This window comes from Sciurus vulgaris, assembly GCF_902686455.1.
Source record: "Sciurus vulgaris genome assembly, chromosome: 15".
NCBI lineage: Eukaryota > Metazoa > Chordata > Mammalia > Rodentia > Sciuridae > Sciurus > Sciurus vulgaris.
The window spans coordinates 68,592,624-68,616,013 of NC_136476.1; the positions used below are offsets into that span (position 1 = coordinate 68,592,624).

The 23,390-nt window shown below is 31.6% G+C and overlaps 1 protein-coding gene across 8 annotated transcripts in view; it reads right to left on the minus strand.

Annotated features, from left to right (window-relative positions):
* Nucleotides 1-23,390, minus strand: part of SHOC1 (shortage in chiasmata 1) — a 75,307-nt gene that overhangs the window by 33,541 nt on the left and 18,376 nt on the right. For 5 of the 8 annotated variants that reach the window (XM_079112560.1, XM_079112555.1, XM_079112557.1 and 2 more), the window contains 8 exons: nt 14,941-15,106; nt 14,656-14,740; nt 12,963-13,095; nt 9,648-9,746; nt 8,217-8,325; nt 5,094-5,188; nt 3,402-3,641; nt 544-963 (listed from right to left, as the gene is read on the minus strand). In XM_079112560.1, coding sequence (XP_078968686.1) covers nt 544-963; nt 3,402-3,641; nt 5,094-5,188; nt 8,217-8,325; nt 9,648-9,746; nt 12,963-13,095; nt 14,656-14,740; nt 14,941-15,106 — 1,347 coding nt within the window. The remainder of the gene's footprint in view (nt 1-543; nt 964-3,401; nt 3,642-5,093; nt 5,189-8,216; nt 8,326-9,647; nt 9,747-12,962; nt 13,096-14,655; nt 14,741-14,940; nt 15,107-23,390) is intronic. The other 3 variants (XM_079112556.1, XM_079112561.1, XM_079112559.1) reach the window with 3 other exon arrangements.

Below are 23,390 nucleotides of genomic sequence, written 5' to 3' on the forward strand. Positions count from 1 at the left end.
TATATATTTAAACCCAAAGTGAAAAGATTTGACACATTTCATTACCTTTGATGTGGTTATAAGCAGGAAACAAGACAATGACAACTCAAACAGAAACTTGTTGGTAACAGTAGAAAGTGTAATAAGCAATTAAATGGGGAAAAAGTCCTTAAATACACATTAAAATATAAGTTAAAATATTGAGATAGGGCTGTCAGCTAACAGCGAATAAAGAATGGCAGAATGATCAATGTAAGTTAGAAATACTATGAACTTGTATGGCCCAGTTGTAGAAAGCAAGTTTTACAGATAGTGACTTTTGTTACAAATTCAAATGTAACTTTTAAATTTTTTTGGAAATATATATGTACATCTATATCTAAATCTATATTTATTATTATATATCCATATCCATCTCCACATACAAGTATCATCAATGGTAGTTTGACTGTGAAAAATAGAATTTTATCTAAAACAACTTTATTTCTTTGCCTTTTATAATAAATTATGTACTTTGTCTTTACACCTATCAAAGCTATGCCAAAATATTGCTAAATTGCCTACCATCTTTTTTATCATGGTCTGTGACTTCAGTCTTTGAGGTGCAAGTTTTGTATTTATTTCGCAGCATAATAAAGTCACTCAAAAGGTCCAAATCATTCTCCTGCTTTTTACCATGTTCAAAAGAAGCTATTTTAATTCTTGAAGAGGAAGATGATTCAGTGGATGGCACTATGCAGTCATGTTCAACATGATCTTTATTTTCCTTCTTTTGGCTCGTTTTATCAAGTAGTTCCTGATCATTCTTTAGTTTTTCTTCCTTTTTTGGTCTTTCAACAGATACACATTCATCAGACAAACACAAAAGAGCTGGTACTTCTTTTGTCAGGGATGGGCTCTTTTGTAGCAGCAACATATGATCATTTATAGATTTCTCATTACTAAGTACAGTTGATGAGGGACAGTCTTTATGTTCTAGCTGTGCTGAAAACAGAAAATAAAAAACCCAAATAACTTTCATGCTTAAATGAGTATTCTGTTAGGGTATTGGATACCGTTTAGTTGTAGTTTCTTTAAATATAATTTGATCCTTAGGAGTATTTGTTTACTTTAAAAATCAATTTTTGGTCTAAATAAATGAAAATATAAAAAGATAGAAATTTAACACCTCTTTTTCTTTCTATAGGAGCTGGGCTGCCAGGCAAAGAAAGATTTCCAGAAAAGTCCTATTGCTAATAGGCTTATTAGGAGTCGCACCTTTGGAGTTAACAATTACCAAAATTTAGGTACAAAGAAAGCCACAGACTGTAAGAAAATACTTGCAACATATGTATAACTGACAAAGGACTATATCCAAAATGTATAAATAACTTATAATTCAATATTGATAAAGAGGTTTAATTTGAAAATTGGCAAAAGATTTGAACAATTCTTCATATAAGATATGTATATTCAACAACATGAATGAATCTTAGAAACATACTAAGTGAAAGACGCTAATCACAAACGCCACATATTAAACTGTTTACGTGAAATGTCCAGAAGAGACAAATCTATAGTGAGAGAAGAAATGATAGTTCCACCACTAGGCAAAATGGGGAGTGACTGCTAACAGATGGGCTTTCTTTTTAGGGTAATAAAGTGTTCTCAAATAGTCTCTGGTGATGATTGTACATCTCTGTAATTATACTAAAAGCCACTGAATGGTATACTTTAAATGGATTAATTGTATGGCATGGGAATTATATCACAATAAAGTCCGATTTCTTAAAGAATATAAATAAAGGCCAATGAACATGTAAAAAGACTCTCCCCATCATTAGTCATTAGGGAAATACAGATTAAAATCACAATGAACTACTACAACATACCAATTAGTGTTGATGAGGATACAGAGTAACTAGAACTCTCACATATTGCTGGTACAATGCAAAATCACTTCAGAAAATAATTTAATAGTTTCTTATAAAATTAAACACATCTACCTCCAGATTCAATAATTCTAATTCTAGACATTCACTCATGAGAAATAATAACATGTATAGCATGCCCACAAAAACTTGTACAAGAATACTCATAGTTTTATTTTCAATAATAAAATAATAAAAAACTGGGAAAGACTGGAGATAATCTTTGTACATCTAAATAATAAAAAATTCAATAAAAAAATGAACTAGAGATGTACATAGCATGGATGAATCTCAAAATGTGTTACGTTGAGTGAAAGAATTCAGGCACAAAATAGTTCATACTATATGATTCTATAAAAGAAATTCTACAATAGGGGAAACTAACAGTGACAGAAGTAGATGAGGGTGTTCCAAAACTCAGGGGTGAAGGTCAGTGGTAGAGAAGAGTGATATGGAGGGAGAATGACTGAAAAAGGACATAAGGGAACTTTTGGTAATGGAAATATTCTGCTGAATCTTTGTGTGTGTATGTGTGTGTGTATGTGGTGCTGGGGACTGAACCCAGGGCCTTGTGCATGCGAGGCAATCACTCTACCAACTGAGGTATATCCCCAGCCCTTCTGTTATGTCTTAATTGTGGTGTAGCTCTGCAAGTATTTACACTTGTCAAAATGCATCAAACTGTACAATTAAAATAGGTGCAGTTTATTATATATAAATTATACCCTATAAGGTTGATTTGAAAAAAACCGAAATGCCTCTAGAGTCAACTAAATAATGTGAATGAGTGAAGTAAATGGCAAGTGCTTAAATCATAATCTTTAGATAGTTACTGCACAAACTCATTTTAAAATAATACATATATTTCAAAAAAGTATAATTCATGTTAAATATGTTCTGTTTACTATAATGGCATTCATAGAACCAAACTAGCAAAACAACATGCAAAATATATTAGATTTCTTAAATTGTATAAGTAAAAGAATACTAAATTAGTATACACTAAGGGAGATTTCTTTTACCAGTATGAGGATTGAATCCAGGACTTCATATGTTCTAAACAGGTGCACTGCATATCACTGAATTCCTGACTGAGCCCCAGACTCAGTTTTTTTTGTTGTTGTTGTTGAAAAGAGATTATTAGAAGTTTAGCTCTCAGGTCAAAAATAGTTAATGCAAAATACTGATATAAATATAAACTATACTAATAATTATTTATAAAAGGAAATAACATCAATTGAAAATGACTAGAAATTTAAAAACAGTCTCTAGAATTTTAGGACAGAATAGGATTTTAGGATCAGCTAGCCAAATTTCTTTCTTTCTTTCTTTCTTTTTTTTTTTTTTGAGAAAGTAGAGACCAGGGAAGCCAAAAATTCTGGCACAGCTAGAGCCAATAATGAATGCTAGAATTTGGTTTTATTCTCATAATCACTGAGAAGAAACCCAGTTATCTAACTTTTTTCATTGTGAAAATGCTCACCCAAGTTATATTTATTATTTTGTACTTACATTCCAATTGAAGCACTTTTTTAGGCAAAAATATCCCCATTTTAGTATCATTAGATGGATCATCATGACATAAACATGTATTTAGATGTTCCAAAGTTTCTGCCATTATTAGATTTAGTCTTGTTGGTTTCCACCATTCTGCCTTTACAGAATTAATCACAAGGCTTTCTTCTTTAATAGAAAATATCTTTTTCAAATCTGTAATTGAATATTGACTGTTGGGCTCTTGAATTCTTAGTGCTTGGGAAAAAAACCAAGGAAACAGTTTATAGGGAAAAAAAGAAAAAGAAAAACACAATAAATAGAACCACATTGGATTTCTTTTTAAAAAAATTTTTTTAGTTGTAGATGGACACAATACCTTTATTTTACTTATTCATTTTTATGTGGTCCTGAGAATTGAACCCAGTGCCTCACACATGCTAGGCAAGTGCTTACCACTAAGCCCATCCCCAACCCCCACACTGGATTTCTTTATGAAATATATTTTCATTAGAACAAAGTGAAACTTGAAGTTATCCGGTATTTTGTCTTCAAGATGTTAATATTTGTAAAATTATACATTTCTATATAACAATAGAAGTCACATAAAAGATTTATTTCAACCTTTGGATATAGAGCAGAAGAAGGAACCATATTTTGACCATTTTCAATTACTAAATTAATACATTTGATAATATTTTGAAGAACATAAGATTTTGTAAGTCAGAAATTCTATTTCATTTTAATGAGCCTAAACAAGGCACATTTATTCAGATTTTATGATAAATTTCATCTTAGATAATGTTGTACAGAGATTACTACTTCATTACTTTTTAGCTTAAATAGACGAAATCATAATATGGAGGACACCAAGTAGCACAACTACCTAATATTACTGTCTGCTATCTCAGACTCTATCAAAGGTGCATCCATTCAAAATTAGGATTATGAATTCTGAAATCCTAAATTTGGAATGGTATTTTTTATAATGATAGTATTAATAATAATATGAGTACTAATATTAATAATAGTAATTACTAGTTACTAAACAAATCTGACACTGTGCTTTATATGCATAATTCTTAAATAATTTCTAAAACAATCCTGAGATGAATATTAGGAACTTTACTGAGTTATTATTGATAATTATCAAACTACATATATTTAGTAAAAATTTTGGTAACTTTTGACATATGTATACACTCATGAATTCATTACCTTAATCAAGATAATGAACATATCTCTAACCCTCCCAAGTTTCCTCATACCTTTTTATAATACCACCCTTGTAGTCCACTCTACTCCTCCACCTCTGTCTCAGGTTCTGCTTTCTGCCACTATAGACCTTACTATTTAGCATAATAAACTTTCTTTTTTGGGGGGTGCGTATCAGGGATTGAACTCAGGGGCACTCAACCACTGAGCCACATCCCCAGCTCTATTTTGTATTTTATTTAGAGAAAGTCTCACTGAGTTGCTAAGTGCCTCATTTTTGCTGAGACTGTTCTCGAACTTATGATCCTCCTGCCTCAACTTCCAGCCCAGCCAGCACAATAAACTTTTTGATACAAATATGGATATTTTAGCTTTGTACTGAGTTATATACTTTGTGTTAAGCAATGCTTAAAGGAAAACTATATCTAGATTTCCATTCATTGTACATTTTTACCTAAACTTTCTACTTGCCATTTGATAGCAATTACTCTTTACCTGTATGAAAAGATGAGTTCAAAGAGCCTTTACAGCTTTCTAATTGCCACACCATACAGTATTTATTAACTGATTCTTCAGTAATAAGCAAACTACTGCAAAAGAAGAATTAAAGTTTAATACATTAATAACTGAGTATTTTTTGATAATAAAATTTTGTTTTTTAAGGAACGTATTTTTCTAAAAAATTTTTACACTCAAAAGCAAGTGAAAAGTTAACTCATAAATGTGTAAGCTGAAGTACAGTTCCATAGACAACATTTCAAATATTTATTCCTTCCCTAGGCAGGTCTAAATCATTTGTAAACTCCTTCATTATTCCTTCTTGTCTCTAAATTACTCTACCTTTTTCAATGTAATCTGGAGCCAGAAGGGACTGACTTAGAAGAGTTTTAGCACTCCCCTCTATAAACTGACAATACCAATCCTCTAAGCCACCAAAAATAAAAATACAATCTAAGTAAAATTTCTATGCTTACCATGCAAATAGCAGCTTTTATAAAAATTTTTACAAAATGGCTGTGCCCAAGATCATTCTATAAGGAAATTCTAGACCACTTACCGGTTGAAGATCAGAACTATGCAAAAGTCCTGTTTTACTTCTCCATTAATTCACAGATCATTTATGCCCTAAATCTCCCACTCCCTGTGATTGAAAATTAATTGTATTCTGTTGTTTTGTTTATATGGACAATATGTGAGCATGTGAATTAAGTTCATAATCTAGTCTAGTACAAAGCTAGGTTTCATATTTGCACTATCCAGTTTACCCACATAATCCAAAATTTTGGTCATGTGGTAGAAAATTTGAGAACCTAGAAAATTCTTGAATCTTACTAGGGTTTTTTTTTTTAAACAACTATCCTTCAGATCACAGAAAATAATTTTTAGCTAGAAGGGAGAAATATTTAGTCAGCCTCATCAAATATAGACAAATATTGTTGCTCTTAATGAACTTTCTGAAGACATCTTTCCCACTGAATTCCACATCTGCAAATAAATATCTTTCAACTTAGCAAAGAGACTAAAAGAATTTAAACAAATTATAGTATTTCCATAATTGTCCTATACTATTTTTTAGGGTTTGTATACGATATGAACAGTCCTAATTCATGGTCAAGTTCTATAGAGGTATAGCACAAATTTATCTTAAACAGAAGAGGAAGATACACTTGCGGACCTCAGTGCTGGCTCCTCCATTTTATGGCTAGACATCTTCCTGAGACTATATAGAAATCTAGCTGCCTAAGTAGTGATGAGTTCTAGAGGCTAAACTCCAGTAACCAGGAACTTAAAACTCAGAATACAGTTCCCTGTTTCCAATCCTGGAGTATTTATTAGAGACTTGTAGACTTATTTGTAATTTTCCTGAAAATGTGTTATTTTAGGATACATTAAGTTCCCAGGTTTACAGTGCAGAAGAAGGGGACTGTACCCTGCCTAGTTTTGTTAACTGGAGTAAGAAGCAGAGGATGGGGGAACTTTATTTCAAAATACCTAACTAATCTATCTTAGAAAACATTAAATGACATATATGCCAAATGGTATAAGGTAGCAACCAAAGCTATTTCAGACTCTGTCAAAGGTACAGTATGCTGGACTACTGTGCTTTGCAATTTTGGCTCAAATTAGAATACAACAATCTAGCCCTCAAATGTTAGTTCTAAGACTACAGACCATTTTGGGCAGTAACAATGGGGTACTGAACATATTTATGGTTCTACATGTCTGGTTTTTCCAATACTGAGATCACACTGATGGAGGTCAGTGGATGTCCTCTACTATAAGTGAGATATGCTCCCCTGACACTGATAGGGGCAGTAAGTTGATAGTCAAATCTACTGATCAACAGCCATACTATTCTATCACTATTCTGTGATCCTAAGCTAATTCCTAGTCAGAGATATATGACAAATCTTTTAGACCTTATAATAACACTGTGAAGTAGATATTATTATTACTCAGTATTATAGATGAAGAAACTGAGGTACAGATCAATTAAGCTCAGAGTTACTAAGTGATAGAGCCAGGGAATCTGTCTTTAGTTCAGAGCTTTAAACTATTTATTGGCTGAAATGTGCCCCTACCATGTTCCATTCATTGTTGAAACCCTAATCCTCAGTGCCACCTCAGAATGTGACTATATTTGAAGACAGGGCCTTTCAAGAGGTAATTAAGTTAAATAGTCATTAGGGTGTACCCTAATTCTATATGACTGGTGTTACTATAAGAAGAGGCAAATAAGACAAAGACAAAGATGGAGGAAAGACCCGATGAACACAAAAGGAGAAGCTGGCCATCTGTAAGCTGGGGGTAGAGGCCTTAGAAAGAAACTAACCTTGCTAACATTTTGGTCATGAATTTACAGTCTCTAGAATTGTGAGGAAATAAATTTCTGTAGTTTTGTACCCCTAGTCTGTGGTATTTGTTATGGAACCCTACCAAACAGATACACCACAACTGCCTTTATGGCAGTGAGTGCCAATAGAAGCACTATCCAAAGCAATGTCCTAAGCATAATATTCTGATGTCAGGATCTTCAAAATTTCAAAGTACTTATTTTTAGTAGTAATATATTCATATTGAAACTCTAAACTTCGGATTGTGCAGAGGGGAGTGAGGGTAGGGCAGAGGATGTTGGGATGTGAAGGACAGTGGAATGAGATGGACATTATTACCCTATACACATGTATGATTACACGACTGGTGTGACTGCACCATGAACACCCAGAGAAAGGTGAAGTTGTGCTCCATTTGTGTACAATGTGTCAAAATGCATTCCACTGTCATGGATAACTAATTAGAACAAATAAAAAGAAAAATAAAACTTAAATGTATAAAAGAATATATTGTGAAAAATCTCCCACCCATATTGCCAGTTCTTTTTTGTATACAACCAATCTTTCTTTTTTCTTGTGTCTCCTTCTAAAGATATTCAATGCATAAAACCAAATATGCACATATATATTCATGTATTCCCTTCAGTTGCTTACGATAGACACTATATTATCTCTTACATGTTTTCATGGAATTATCTTGAGAATTGCCTTTATATGGAGAGATCATGTTAAAAATTGGTTATTCTGAATCACAACTTGAGTTCTAGATACAATCTTTGCTTACATTTTAAAAACAGAAGAAAATGGAAATGTCTGAAGTACTGTACATAACAAATTTACTGAAGAAAGTTGACTTGTTAGGTGTAGAGAAGTTAGTGGTATTTCCAATTCTCCTGGAATATATGAAAATTAAAAAGTTATGTAACACTGAATAAAATAAATTTAGAACATTTCATAATCAATTACTATATTTGATCATTGTTACAACAAAATATTTCAATAAAACAAATTTGGATTACTTGAGACACAAAATAATAGACTTAAATATATATATGTATATATATACATGTATATATAAATGTACATATATAAATATATGTCACATGATATCTTAACTACAGTAGTAGTGGTTTTTTAAAAACTACATTAACAGCTAAAGTTTACTGAGTTTATTTATTTATTTATTTATTTATTTTGGTACCGGGGATTGAACTCAAGGGCACTCAATCACTGAACCACATCCCCAGCCCTATTTTGTATTTTATTTGGAGAGAGGGTCTCACTGAGTTGCTTAGCACCTCATTTTTGCTCAGGCTGGCTTTGAACTCAAGATCCTCCTGCCTCAGCCTCACAAGCTGCTGGGATTACAGGTGTGTGCCACCACACCCGGCCTGAGTTTATTTTTATAAGTTCTAAGTTTTATATATAATAATGGTTTCAATTATGACAGCTTATTTTGTTAGTACTTAGGAGATTGTACTATTTTATTTCCTTACTGAATAGTGCTGATGTTAAGTAAATAATATTATGAAAAGTAATTTTTTACCATAATGAGTCTGGATTCTAGATGGCCTAGAAGAATTATACATTTATAGAGTGGGGTTTGAAAAATGTATCTTCATTTATTGACAGTCAGTAATAAACAATTTTATCATGTTAATAAAGCAGTAAACTTCCAAATAGATGATTAATGTGATCCAATTATAAATGTAACTAAGTAGCAGTATCATCAATATAGTTAAGAAATAACATAGTTTGGCATTATATTGGAACAAAAGATGATCCTGAGGTTCCAAATTAGGTAAGATAATAATACAATAATGACAGAGCAGAGAATGATGAAATTGTGAGGGGATTAAAAAGCTAAACTTTTAAAAAGTGTAACAGAGATCAGCAAGATTGCTAATACTGAGATAAAATAAAATTATATTGTTATAATATTTTAAGATTTCTATTTCTAATATTAATGCTACTTTCTCCATTCCTCTTCTCCAATCTTTGTAACTCTCCTCTATATATTACTTTTGATGTTGATAAGATTCTGGTAGTAACAAATATAAAGGGATAGAGAAGAGGAAAAACATGACAAGTAGGATTATAATAACCAAATTTTAAAATGGAAAATGGACTCAGAATAGATCACATATGTGAATACACTGTACTTTTGTATCATATATAGTAGTCCTTGATAAGATCAATTATTGAAATTTTCTACCTGATTTTTTGCACTCTGGTTCACTGTGGCTTTGAACAGCCACAATCTCTGTGGAGCTATGTTTGTCATCAATATCAATTTCATGCGTGGTAGTAAGATCTGAAAGGAAAAGGAAGAAACTCTACTAGCAACAAAAGTACCATTAAATTAGTTTTTTTGTAACATTGTTCAGTGGCCTTTTCCTTTTAAAGTATCCTGCTTTATTTTAGGTCAGTTTTCCTTTTAGAAAGAAGTGGAGATTTATACTTCTGAAGAAAATGCTGGCTTAATAGTGAACATCATTTATCTAGACAGGATAACTTCTGTCAGTCAAAATTACCTCAATGTATCCCTCTACTGTCAATCAAAATTACCAAAGAAAAATAAAAATGGGGAAATCTACATAATCACTGGAAGCTAAGACAGGGTGTCAAATCCATAAGTTATAAATTTCGAAGAATGAGATCACTTTGAAAGATTTAATCTTCATCAATACACAATGACTTTCTATGCTCCATTTAGCTAGAATTCTACATGTGGTCTGGGAATTCAACCCAGGGGCTCATGAATGCTAGGCAGATGCTCTACCATTCAGTAGCACCCCCAGTCCCTATCTATATTAATACTGCCACTTTTTCTTTTTCTTTTCAGATGTCTGACACACTGTGCCAATCTTTTTATTTTTCACCTTTTGCTTTCTTTCAAGGCACAACTCTTGTAAATAGCACATGTGGTAATTCCCTGATAATAAGACATAGTTTTTCATGGTTTGTGAAATTGTGATTCATTTTATAATCACTTATACTTAGAATGTTTTTCCCCTAAACGTGTTTAAGTTGATACTGCATCTTGTGGTTGGTGGGATCTTAAAATTACAGAAACATGGCAATTAACTTTACTTTTAAAATTTAATCTAAGTGATCTCTCATTTAATGGAGATGCTTAATCCATTTCTATCTATTCAGACAAAAGTAGTACTTCTGTAATCTGATTTTATGCTTCTAATTCCTTTTGATTGCTTTATTTTATTTTCCAAAGAATTAATTCTACTGATTATAGAGACTTTTTTCTCTATGTGTTTAGAAACTATACATTACCTTATTTTAAATCCATGCATTATCATTAATTTTAAAAATATAGTTTATCTTGACTTTTTTCTAGTTTATTTGAAGCAGAATCTCAATTTCCCTATTAACATTAGAAACTCAGCATATTTTTCTATCAAAAATTTCTCCCTTTCTCCAAGATCTCAGAGGCTATAATTAATTTCTTTCAAAATTGTATTTGTGGTTTCTGCTTCAGTATAGCATAAAACATACCAGCAGTTTTCCCCTCCGAATCCTACTAGACTGACAGCTAAATATATACAAAAGTGAAGTAGAGGAAAAAGGAAGGGAAAACTCATTTGTGGTCCAGAGTTAGTAGAATTCTAGAAGATAAAAAGAATTATGTAAAAGAGAATGAAGTTTTGCTCCTGACAATTGCTTATATTCTTTTGTAGATAACATCTATAATTCTGAACAAAATGTATAAAATGACTACCAGAAGGTTCTACAGTCTAAAGCAGGCATATGCTGGAAGGGAACTGCAACCGAGTGAATTTTCCATTTTTACAACTTTTCACTTGAAGGGAAGACATAGTTGGTGTTGCCTGGGGCAACTAGAACTTGAATAATAACCTGTAGTCTTATTGTCTTAAAGAATTATAGGATAGGTCTTCCTGAACTAAAGTTCATTTTACCACAGCAGCTGAAAAGTGACTGAGAAAAATTCAGGAAAGGAGAAAGCCAACACAGCCCCAAACCCTGTATAAACTCTGCCTAAATCTCTGAGCTATACACTTATGGTGCAGACTCCCAAGCACAGCAGATAGGCTAAGTGTACTTAATAGTCTTCAGTTTCTTCCCATCACAAGGGGGATGAAGTTCATAGTTTGAGTTCATCCAAGTTAACAGTCTACTAAAACAAAAAAAAAAAAATTGATTTAAGGAACACAGTAAAATATAGTTTCTGTAATACATCAGGTATGATGTCAGGACACAATCCAAATGTTTAGTAAAATAAAAAAAAACAGGAAAATATAACTCATACTCAATAAAAATATGTCAATGGACACTAACCAGGAGATAACTCAGATTTTAAAGCTAGTATACAAAAATTTTAAAGCAGTAATAACATAGCATATTAATAATCAATATGTTCTACTTAACACAGTATTTTAGTCAAGTGAAGGGTGGGAGTTTAACAATGTAATCACTCAGTAAACTATAACTGCTCTTTCCATCAGCATTTATAGAATTAAGATTTGAGTCCTGCTAAAAAAGTTCATGGTCCACCCTGCAGCTTTGAACTTTGATATACTTTCAAGTTCTGGCATGGATTTTTTAAGAAAATTTATTTTTACAGACTGCATTTTAATTCATTGTACACATGTGGGGTACAACTTTTCATTTCTGTGGCTGTACACATGTAGATTCACACCATTCATGTAATCATACATGTACATAGGGTAATAATGTCTGTCTCTCTGGTATAGATTTGATTCACTTGCTCAGTTAGTTTTTCATTCCCTTGATTGACTTGTAGCCTGATCAGTAATCCCCTTGATTTAGTCTGATGTGTGAGAATTCCTTCAAGTCTATGATCTGTGGGTGGCAAGTATCCCTCTTCTCAGTGGATGTTACAGATCTCCCCTTTTATTCCTCCCTAATGCTATATATCTTTGACTATTTCAAATGGAATTTATGAGAGTAGTTAAATATTTGACTCAAATTGTCATTAAAAATAATTCACTAATATTTACTAAAACAAACTCAGGAAAAATCATCTTAATTCTACATTATTCCTCTCCCAGTCATCTGATTCCATGAATATTTAATCTGTGTGCCTTAACTATGAACTGCTCCTGTAGCTCCTAAAGACAGTATAGAAGCTGATAGTTTTTCATTGTATATATGACAATTCTTTATAAACCCAGTAGAGAAATAGGTGTTTTAGCTTTATTTGCATAATTATTGAAATAATTAATGTCAGATACATTTCAGGCCTAGAAAGTACAAAGAGAATGACAGGGCTGGAGATGTAGCTTAGTGGCAAGCACTTGCCTAGCATGCTCAAGACCCTAGGTTCAATCTCCATCACTGACTGCCCCCCCCCCCCAAAAAAAGACTGACAATGAGAAAAGACTCCTATTAATAATAATTTTGAGATTTCAACATGTAACTTGTATAAATTTTTTTTTTTACAAAATCTGGAGGTTCAGGACATATTTTAATAAAGAACCAGGATAATATTAATTAGTTTTTATAAGAAATACATTTTAAATTTAATTCTTACCTCTTTTAAAAAGTTTTTCATTTTCATTCACACAATTTTTTATTTCTGGTATTACATTTAGTGACTCGTTCAGTTCTGAGGGTGGTTGAATATCAATTTCTTTTTTGAAGCTTGATGATACTAAGGATTCAAACTCAGAAGGAAAAGTTGATGGTTGAAATAATATATAGTTAAAAGAAGCTTTTAGGAAGGTATTCTAAGTAAATATTTTTGAATTTGTAAATATCAATGTTTGCTTAAATGGCACACTGAACTTTAAACTAAAACCACACTCAATTTCTCAATATTATACATACTTTCAAAAAAAATAGAAGTGTAGCAGCCAAAAGTATACTCATATTACAAGCAATGTTCTGAGTAATGTCTTTTAAATCATTCATTAAATTAGTGATAGACAATATTCCTAGATGCAGAAGCATATTCTTTCTGCAAAATTAGCAAAATTTCAAAATTCTAAATTAAAAACAAGCACTGCAGCAAGTGGGAAGTGGTAAATGGGGAGAAGTGAAAAGATGTGATGGAATGGAATGAATCTTTACTGCATTCCATGGAAAATGTTTCTTTTTCATTCCTACAGACCTGGTTTCCTCAACAAATGAGACTGACTATATGCACAACTCTCAAAATTAACAGGAGAGGAGATGGGGGACTGGAGGGAAGGAGTCAATAGGCAATGATTATTTTTATCATCATGTTAAATTTTTAACTGTAAGAAAACCATTTAAATGTCATTATACATACAAACATTATATGTATGTCCTTTGAATACTTTAAGAAAAACCCAAAATATAAAATATTTTCAGTTGTCATAAAAAGTTTTTTAAAGTACCTTAGTAAATGCATCTAATCTATATGGACCTGACATTTTGAGCTTGTTAAATTACAAAAAGTTATTTCCAGTTTCAACTTCTAGGATTCCTTACATACTATATTATAATAACAATTCTGTAACATTTTAAATTCTTTAGTTCTTCATTATATTATGCACACAAAGCACATAGCATAGTAATGGAAGAACATTAGGTAAAATTCGATATATTTTAATATTATATGCTTAAAAAGTAGGGTTATCTTTGGGAAGTTTGACCTTTAATGTGCAAAGATGCTATTTTCCTTATTACATACTGGTATACCTCAAATTTAGTTGTAGACAATCTGTATTCTTACTCCCTTAATGAGATCACCTCCCATATAGCTTAGGTACTATCTGTTTTGTGCATAATTCATAAATCAATATTTCTAGCCCCAGCCTCCAATTTTTTAAATTAAACATGACTTCTCAATTGTCTCTACCAGATATATTAGAATTATATTATTGTGAATTATATATTATGAATTATATATATATAATTATATATATATTATTAGAATTACATATATTGTGAGACATTTGAAATTCTATATGCCTGGGATATACATTAAATCAATTAAATCAGATTATATCTGGATAGTACCCAGGCTTCAACTATTTCAAAAAATCAACTCCTCAAATGATTCCAATGTACAGCCAAGCCTGAGAAACAATATTTAGAAGTAAATTTGACTCCTTAATTTACATTCAATCCATTATCAAATCTTTTAAATACGATAATCACAAATAGTTGATATATATTACTAAAATTTATAAGTGCTTTTTCTTACTTTCCTAAAAATATTATCAACAGTCAAATGTTACAATCTCATTTATACCTACTTCATCTTCTAGTTTCTCCTGACAAAAGTTTTCTTTATCCATATAAAAATCTTCTTTCACACAAACTTCCAAAACTTCTTGTTCCCTTAAAATAAAAACAATCAAACACTGATCAGTGTTTTACTAAAAACAAATTATATAAGAAATGTAGGTAACCAAACTACACAAATGACTAAAATGAAAGTTGAGGTAAAGCAAGGGTAAAATAGCATTGATAACATCTCAACTTGTGTTTGTACAAAGAATATATTCTCCTATAAAAATATTTATACCACTGACAAATACCTGAAAAAATTAGCTTCTTTGAAAATCTGTTCTTTGAAGTCTAAAAGGGGGTCCTTTATCAAAAAGAGTTTTAGTCTACTCAAGAGAGTATTCAAAGTTGGTAGCTGACTTTTATAGGTTGCCAAATCATTTATAAAAATTAATTCTTCATTATCAATAAATAAATCTGAAAAGAAATAAGACATACACAGGAATAAGAAAAAAAATCTCAAAATTATACAAAGGGATCTAGATACTTACTGTTATCAGCCATTAGATATAATTGGGCTTTTCAAACATTTTAAATTCTTTAGTTCTTCATTATATTATGCACACAAAGCACGTAGCATAGTAATGGAACATTAGGTAAAATTCAATATATTTTAATATTATTTAGTAAACCAAGGAGTAGCCAAATGTTCCAAAAGAGCTATACTATAATGGTTTACACTTTATTAATAAAGATAAGTCCAATAACTAAAAGAAAAGATCTTGTGCCTCAAAGTAGCCAGCAAAAATTTAAAGAAATAAAAGTATTGACTTTGGCTGACCCTGGACTTCTCTTCTCTGCATGATTTTAACTTGTAAGATCTTTTAATTCATCCCCCAAAGACTCTGACATGTGGGGAAGGGAGATAGTCTACAGAGCCTACAAATGAAACCAATTCTGATTATATCATTTTAAAATTACTCATGCATGGTTACTATAAAGTTAATTACAATGAAAATTAGACATCAAAGTATCTACTTGAGAATGTGATGTATCTTACATATGAACAAACACTATCGCTAATAGTTAATTGCTGTAATAAATTTTTCTTCTCTATCTTCACCCTGTTGAATTTGGGTTACTTTAGAATCTTGGCTGTTTGAGAATTCTAACAGCTCCTGAGCTTTGGGAGTTTTGGAGCCAGTTTCTGAACATAAAACCCACCAATAAACTCCTGCGTGGAAAGAGAAAAAGGAAAACATATGACAGATAAGAAATCACTCGGAAAGTCAAATCCTCCAATGTGAAAAACACATTGTGAAGGAGGAGCAATGATCTCTAGTTCTGGGCAGAGGCCTTTCAGTTGAGTGATGGTAGAATGTTATGTGAGAGAGGAATAATAGTATGGAGTTTGCAGGCAGTGATATCTCTCATGGTCAAGTACATAAGTGGTTTGTATATGTCTGATAAATATATAAATATGTGGTGTAAGTCAGATAGCCAGGGAATTCAGGGTGCTTAAACACTGAGCCACATCCCCAGCCCTTTTTGGTATTATTTAGAGACAGGATCTTACTGAGTTACTTAGGGCCTCAATAAATTGCTGAAGCTGGCTTTGAACTCACTATCTTCCTGCCTTAGCCTCCTGAGCTGCTGGGATTATAGGTGTGCACCACTACACCTGGTGAGAATATGTGATATAAACTATCCTCCTAAGAGATTGTGTATCTGAACCTAAGTTCCTGATGATCTCATGAACAAAAAATTTTCCATGACACAAAAAAGAGACAATTCCATGTCCTAGGAGGTCTTATTTGAGAAAGTTAAAATGGTTTATCCATATAGTCCATTTTGAAAATATGAATGGGGTCATATTTATAGTAAAAACAGCATTTATATCACCATCTCCACTTTCCTCTTCCAAACACAGACCCTCTAAATGTCTTCCCAACCCAGAGACACATTCTGATATTTCTAGGAATACATGGGAACATCTCATGTCAGTTACAAGGCTTTGTTTTCCAACAATCCTTTTTTTTTTTTTTTTTTTTTTTTTTAATGCAACCACTTGATGGCAGCATCTCACCACAGCCAACCTTCTCTATAATTATACAAAGATTTTTTTTTTTCTTTTTTTTACCAAGCATGCTGCTTTAAATTCTCTATACAGCATTTCTTAGAGTTCTTACTTTATAACAACTACTATGTGCTTTACAGACACACACAGACTATTTCCTTCTATCATAGGGGAGTGTTAAATTGTCACCAGAAAACAAAATTTGGGCTAGTTGATTATGAAAAGAAGCAGAAAAAAGAGCCGATTAACAGGAAAGAAGAAGAGTTTGTTCTCTGTAGAAGATACTTCTGTTTACCTAAAACACTCCAACCAATTAAGTAAAAAGAAAAGAGTTAACTAAGGTCTCTGATAAAAATTATTAAATGAATGGTTTTCTAACAGATTAAAAAAAAAACTTTACTGAGAACTAAAAAAAAAAAAAAAGCAACTTGAAGAAAAGACAAGATAAACCATATTCCTGGATTTAAAAAAAAAAAGATATATTTTAAAGGATCTCAACACAATTTCAATTTCCCACAAGGTCTGTTTTAGAACTTGTAGAAATGATTAAAAAGGAAATTTAGAAGACTAAAGATATAAGAGTAGGGAAAATAATAACAAAAGAGGAGACCATTACTACAAGTTATAATTATATATTAAATAGTTAAAAACATGTAATGCTGACACAATACTAGGCAAAACAATAGAACACAATAGAAAACCCAGAAACAAACTCTTAATGAGGGTAAGAATTCAGTATATGATGCAAGAGGCATTTCTTTTTTTTTTTTTCTTTTTAAGTTGTGGTTGAACACAATGCCTTTATTTTATTTACATGTGGTGCTGAAAATCAAACCCAATGCCTCACATGTGCTAGGCAAGCACTTTGCCACTGAGCTACAGCCCCAGCCTGCAAGTGGCATTTCTAATCAATGGGAAATTATATTGGGACAACTGCCAAACATTTAGAAAAAAATTTTTCATACTTTTAAACATATAAAAAAATCCAGAATAAAACTATTACAAAATCTTAAAGAAAAATACAAGTAAACAATTATCTAATTGCGGAAGAATTTTCTAAGTACAAAAGCAGCCATAATGGAAAACATTAACGGAATTGGTTAGGTTCAAATTAAATATATTTGGAGTCACTGGTACCTTTATATATAAAGATAACATACACAACAAGAAAAGAAACAAAAAAGTAAGAACCACTTTACAAAAGAAAATTATTTACATGGCAAATAAACATCAATAATTTTAAGAATGAATAAAAATATGCTTTTTTACTCATCACTCTGGTTTAAATCAGTAATATGCCCAATGAAAAAGTTGTCATGAACAGGGTATTGTTATGTTATGCTAGTGGACATACATCGAAAAAAGACATTAAATAATTACATATTCATGAATTCATTTTAATGCCATAATTGGACATGAGAACTACATTTATATACATATTTGAAATTAGCAGCATTAGTGCTCTCGAATTGGGAAATGTGTGAAGCATACTAAGATTAAAAGTTGCAGGCATTAAAAGCTATTGGTTTTGAAGAAAATGTTAGCATATGTGCAATGTTCCAAAGACAATATTAACATTAAAAAGTAACATGTTATGCCAGGCATGGTGGTGCATGCCTATAATCTAAGTAGCTCAGGAGGGTGAGGCAGGAAGATGGAAATTTCAAAGTCAGCCTCAGCAATTTAGCAAGGTCTTAAGCAACTTAGCAAGATCTTGGTTCAAAATAAAATAAAATAAAATAAATAATAAAATAAAATAAAATAAAATAAAGGGCTGGGGATGTGGCTCAGTGGTTAAGTGCTTCTGGGTTTAATCCCCAGTACCTCCACCCCCAAATAACAATAACATGAGGCATATACAGTAAAAATAATATAATGAGTATATCTGATCATAATATTACAGCAATTTATTTTTGTATTATTGGACTACGAGTTTTTAGTAAAGAGTCATTCTATATATTTAAGATGTACATATCTTAACTGATAAAATTCAGTCCTCATTCATGATCAAAAGTGTTAGCAAACAAGAAACAAAAGGAAGCTTCCTCAATCCAGAAATGCTTCTAACATTTCACCAATTTTCAGATGGAATAGAAATGTTAAAAGTTTTTTCTTTACTGTCAGGAACAAGACAAGATAGTAACTATCAGTATTTCCATCGAATGATGCTCTGGAGTCCTATACAGCAGAGAATATATTATTCACAGATAATATAATTATGCACATTAAAATTAATTATTAGAGAGGCTGGGGTTGTAGCTCAGTGGTAGAGTGCTTGCCTAGCACTGTGTTCAATCCTCAGCATCACATAAAAATAAAAAATAAAGGTATCGTGTCTATCTACAACTTAAAAAAAAAAAAAGAAACTAATATGAAAATTTAAAAGGTGGGTAAATAAAAAGAGTACTATAGCCAGGCACCACAGCACATGCCTGTAATCCCAGCAGCTTAGGAGGCTGAGGCAGGAGGATCTCAAATTCAAAGCCAGTCTCAGAAAAAGCGAGGTGTTAAGCAACTAAGTGAGACCCTGTCTCTAAATAAAATACAAGATAGGGCTGGGAATGTGGCTCAGTGGTTGAATGCCCCTGAGTTTAATCCCCGGTACCCCGCTACAAAAAAAAGAGTACTACAAAAATCAACTGCCTTGTTGTATATAAGCAGTAAACAAGAAAACTTGGTTTAGAAATATAATTAATACTGGTAGTTTAAATACTTAGAAATAAATCTTAGAAAAGATGTGTAACATCTTAAAAAGAAAATAAAAATACATAAAAATAAAACATTTAACATCTTCATAAAGAAAAATGTTAAACTTTATTGAAAGATATTAAAGATGATCTCAAGAAATGAACAATAAGAGATTCAGAAAGAGATAAGGGAATTTGTTGAAAAGATAATTCAAGAAAATTTCATAAAATTGAAGTGCATGAATATCTAAACTGAATGGATACATCATGTGCTCTAATAAGTAAAAACAGACCCACAACAAGCACACCTTTTGATATTTCACAATAATGGAAGAAAAAATCATTAAAGGTAAAGATTATGACATAATTTCATTCTTATTTATGACTGAATAAGACTCCACTGTGTATAAATATCACATTTTCTTTATTCATTCATCCACTGATGGCTGTTTCCATAATTTGGCTGTTACGAATTGTGCTACATAAACATGGGTATGTATGAACCACTACAGTATGATATTAATTCTTCAGGTAAATGCCAAGGGTAGCATATATACATTGTATTTTATACAATCACAAATCTATAAATACTATTGGCCTAACCAAAATTATAATATAACTACAGTGGGGGAGTAAACAATAGGTAGTGTGGGTGTATATGGTGGTAAGGGAATAGAAGAGTAGAGACAGCTCCATCTTCATTTTTGTGGTAAAATTTCAATATATAAAGCCTTAAAAATCAAGAAATAGCAGTATAAGTATGCCATATAGACACAAATATTGTAAATGGCAAAGGAGTAGAGTTTCTTTTGAAACCGTATCAAAAAGTTGAAGCAGTTACCTCAGGGAAGTGAAAAAATGAGGGTGGTTGATAAAACCAGGGGATTGTTGCTTTTCATGATAAGCATTAATCAACTATTGACTCTCTACATTGTATGCATGTGTAACTTTATCTGGAAGTATAAAAATAAAAGATATATTTGTATTTGTTTATGTATTTCCAGGATATCCTGAAGGATACCCAGAAAAATGATTACATGTATTGAAAAACTAAGAAATATCGACAAACCAGTAAAAAGTAAAAACCAACCACTCCTTTTATGTCTTAAAAATGTTTTGAAATAGGACTGGGGTTGTAGCTCAGTGGTAGAGCACTTGCCTAGCATGTGAGAGGCACTGGGTTTGAGTCTCTGAAAAAAATTAATAAAATAAAGATATTGTGTCCATCTACAACTAAAAGGTTTAAAAAAGTTTTAAAATAATCTTATAATTAAGGAATTTTATATCTTTATTATAAGATGCAGCAAATATATAGTATTAATTGAATTTCAAAGTATAATATGTTCTTTTTGATATAGACAGTAAGATCAACTTATCTGTAAATCTGGAAGCAATCAATGAGTACCAAGAAAATATATGTAATTGCAAATCTAAATTTACAAAAGTAATGTCAAATGACACAGGACCTCTTAGGAAATATAGGATATGGACAATTGATAATTATTTGGGAAATTCAAGCATTTTTCTTTCAGTGAATAGTTGATTCTAGTCAATAGTGACCTTAATAATAATCCTATGTTTATGCAGCCTATTATTTTTCACACACCCTTCCTTTATACATATACATAATATATTATACATTATTTTATTAATGTATTAGCCCCACAAAGTTTTATAATTAGAATAAATTCAGAGAAATGAATTATAGATGAATATTAAAAACCATAACATTTTCCATCAAGTCTCAAATGACACCTTGTTTTTTATTAGTGCATTTTAATTATACAGAATTCACTATGGCATATTCATACATATAACATACTTTAATTATTATCTACCCCCTTTACCCTTCCATAACTTGCCCTCCTCCTCCCTCTGTTACCCTTTCTCTTCTCTAATAGTCTCCCTTCTACTTTTATATAATCTTTCATTCTTCCTAGATTTCACACCAGTCATGTGATACTTGTCTTTCTGAGTCTGGCTTATTTTTACTTATTTATTTATTTATTTTCATTAACTTTTTTTTTGACAGTGAGAAATATTTTTTAATTCTTTTCATACATGTATATAGGGTAATAATGTATGCCTCACAATATACTGTCCTTCCCATCCCCAACTACCTCACCCCTCTCCTCATTTCCCTCTGTACAATCCAAAGTTCCTTCATTCTTCCCTACCCACCGTCTTCTATTTCTTTGCTTGAAATCAATCTGCTTATATTGTATAAATCCTCCTGCATCAGTTTGGGTAGGTCGTATGTCTCTAGAAATTTGTCAATGTCTTCAAGATTTTCTATTTTATTGAAGTATAAATTTTCAAAATAGTTCCTAATTATCTTCTGTATTTCAGTAGTATCTGTCATGATATTTCCTCTTTTATCATGGATTTCAGTAATTTGAGTTTTCTCTCTCTCTTTGGTTAAGGGTTGATCAATTTTATTTATTTTTTCAAAGAACCAACTTTTTGTGTTATCAATTTTTTGAATTGTTTTTTTTTTTTTTGTTGTTGTTGTTCCAATTTCATTGACTTCAGCTCTGATTTTAATTATTTCCAGTCTTCTCCTGCTTTTGGTGGTGTTCTTCTTTTTCTAGGGCTTTGAGATGTAATGTTAGGTCATTTATTTGTTGACTCTTTATTCTTTTAATGTATGAGCTTAATGCAATGAACTTTCCTCTTAGCACTGCCTTCATAGTGTCCCAGAGATTTTGATGTGTTGTACCGGTGTTCTTATCTACCTCTAAGTATTTTTTTTATTTCCTCCTTGATTTCTTCATTTCTTGATTTTATCCATTCATCATTCAATAGCACACTATTTAGTCTCCAGGTGTTGGAGTAGCTTCTATAATTTATTTTATCATTGATTTCTAGTTTCATTCCCTTATGATCTGATAGAATGCAGGGTAGGATTTCTATTTTTTTATATTTGCTGAGAGTTGCTTTGTGGCATAACATGTGTTCTATTTTAGAGAAGGATCCATGTGCTACTGAGAAGAAAGTATTTGATCAATGATGGATGAAATATTCAATGTCTGTTAAGTCTAAATCATTGATTGTATCACTTAATTCTATAGTTTCTTTGTTTAGTTTTTGTTTGGAAGATATATCTAGTAGTGAGAAAAGTGTGTTAAAGTCACCCAGTATTATTGTGTTGTGGTATATTTGATTCTTGAAATTGAGAAGGGTTTGTTTGATGTACATAGATGCTCCATTGCTTGGGGCATATATGTTTACAATTTTTATGTCTTGTTAGTATATGATTCCCTTAAGAAGTATGAATTCTTTATCCCTTCTGACTAACTTTGGTTTGAAGTTCATTTTGTCCCATATGAGGATGGAAACCCCTGCTTGTTTATGCAGTCCATGTGAGTGATGTTTTTTCCCAACCTTTCACCTTCAGTCTGTGGATGTCTTTTCCTAGGAGGTGAGTCTCTTGAAGACAGCATATTGTTGGGTCTTTTTTTTTTTTTTTTCAAATCCAATCTGCTAGTCTATGTCTTTTGATTGATGAGTGTAGGCTGTTAACATTCAGAGTTATTATTAAGATATAATTTGTGTTCCCAGTCATTTTGGGTTTTTTTGGTTTTTAACTTGACTTAGTTTCTCCTTTGATTTAACTTTCCTTTAGTGTAGTCCTTCCCTTTGCTGATTTTAATTGTTTTTAAAAATTTCCTCCTCATAGAATATTTTGCTGAGAATGTTCTGTAGTGCAGGCTTTCTAGTTGTGAATTCTTTTAACTTATGTTTATCATGGAAGGTTTTTATTTCATCTTCAAATCTGAAGCTTATCTTTGCTGGGTATAAAAATCTCGGTTGGCATCCATTTTCTTTCAGAGCTTGATATATGTTATTCCAGAACCTCCTGGCATTGAGGGTCTGGTTTGAGAAATCAGCCGAGAGCCAAACTGGTTTTCCCCTGTATGCAATTTTTTTTTTCTTGTAGCCTTTAAAATTCTATCCTTATTCTGTATGTTAATCATTCTCATTATAATGTGTCTTG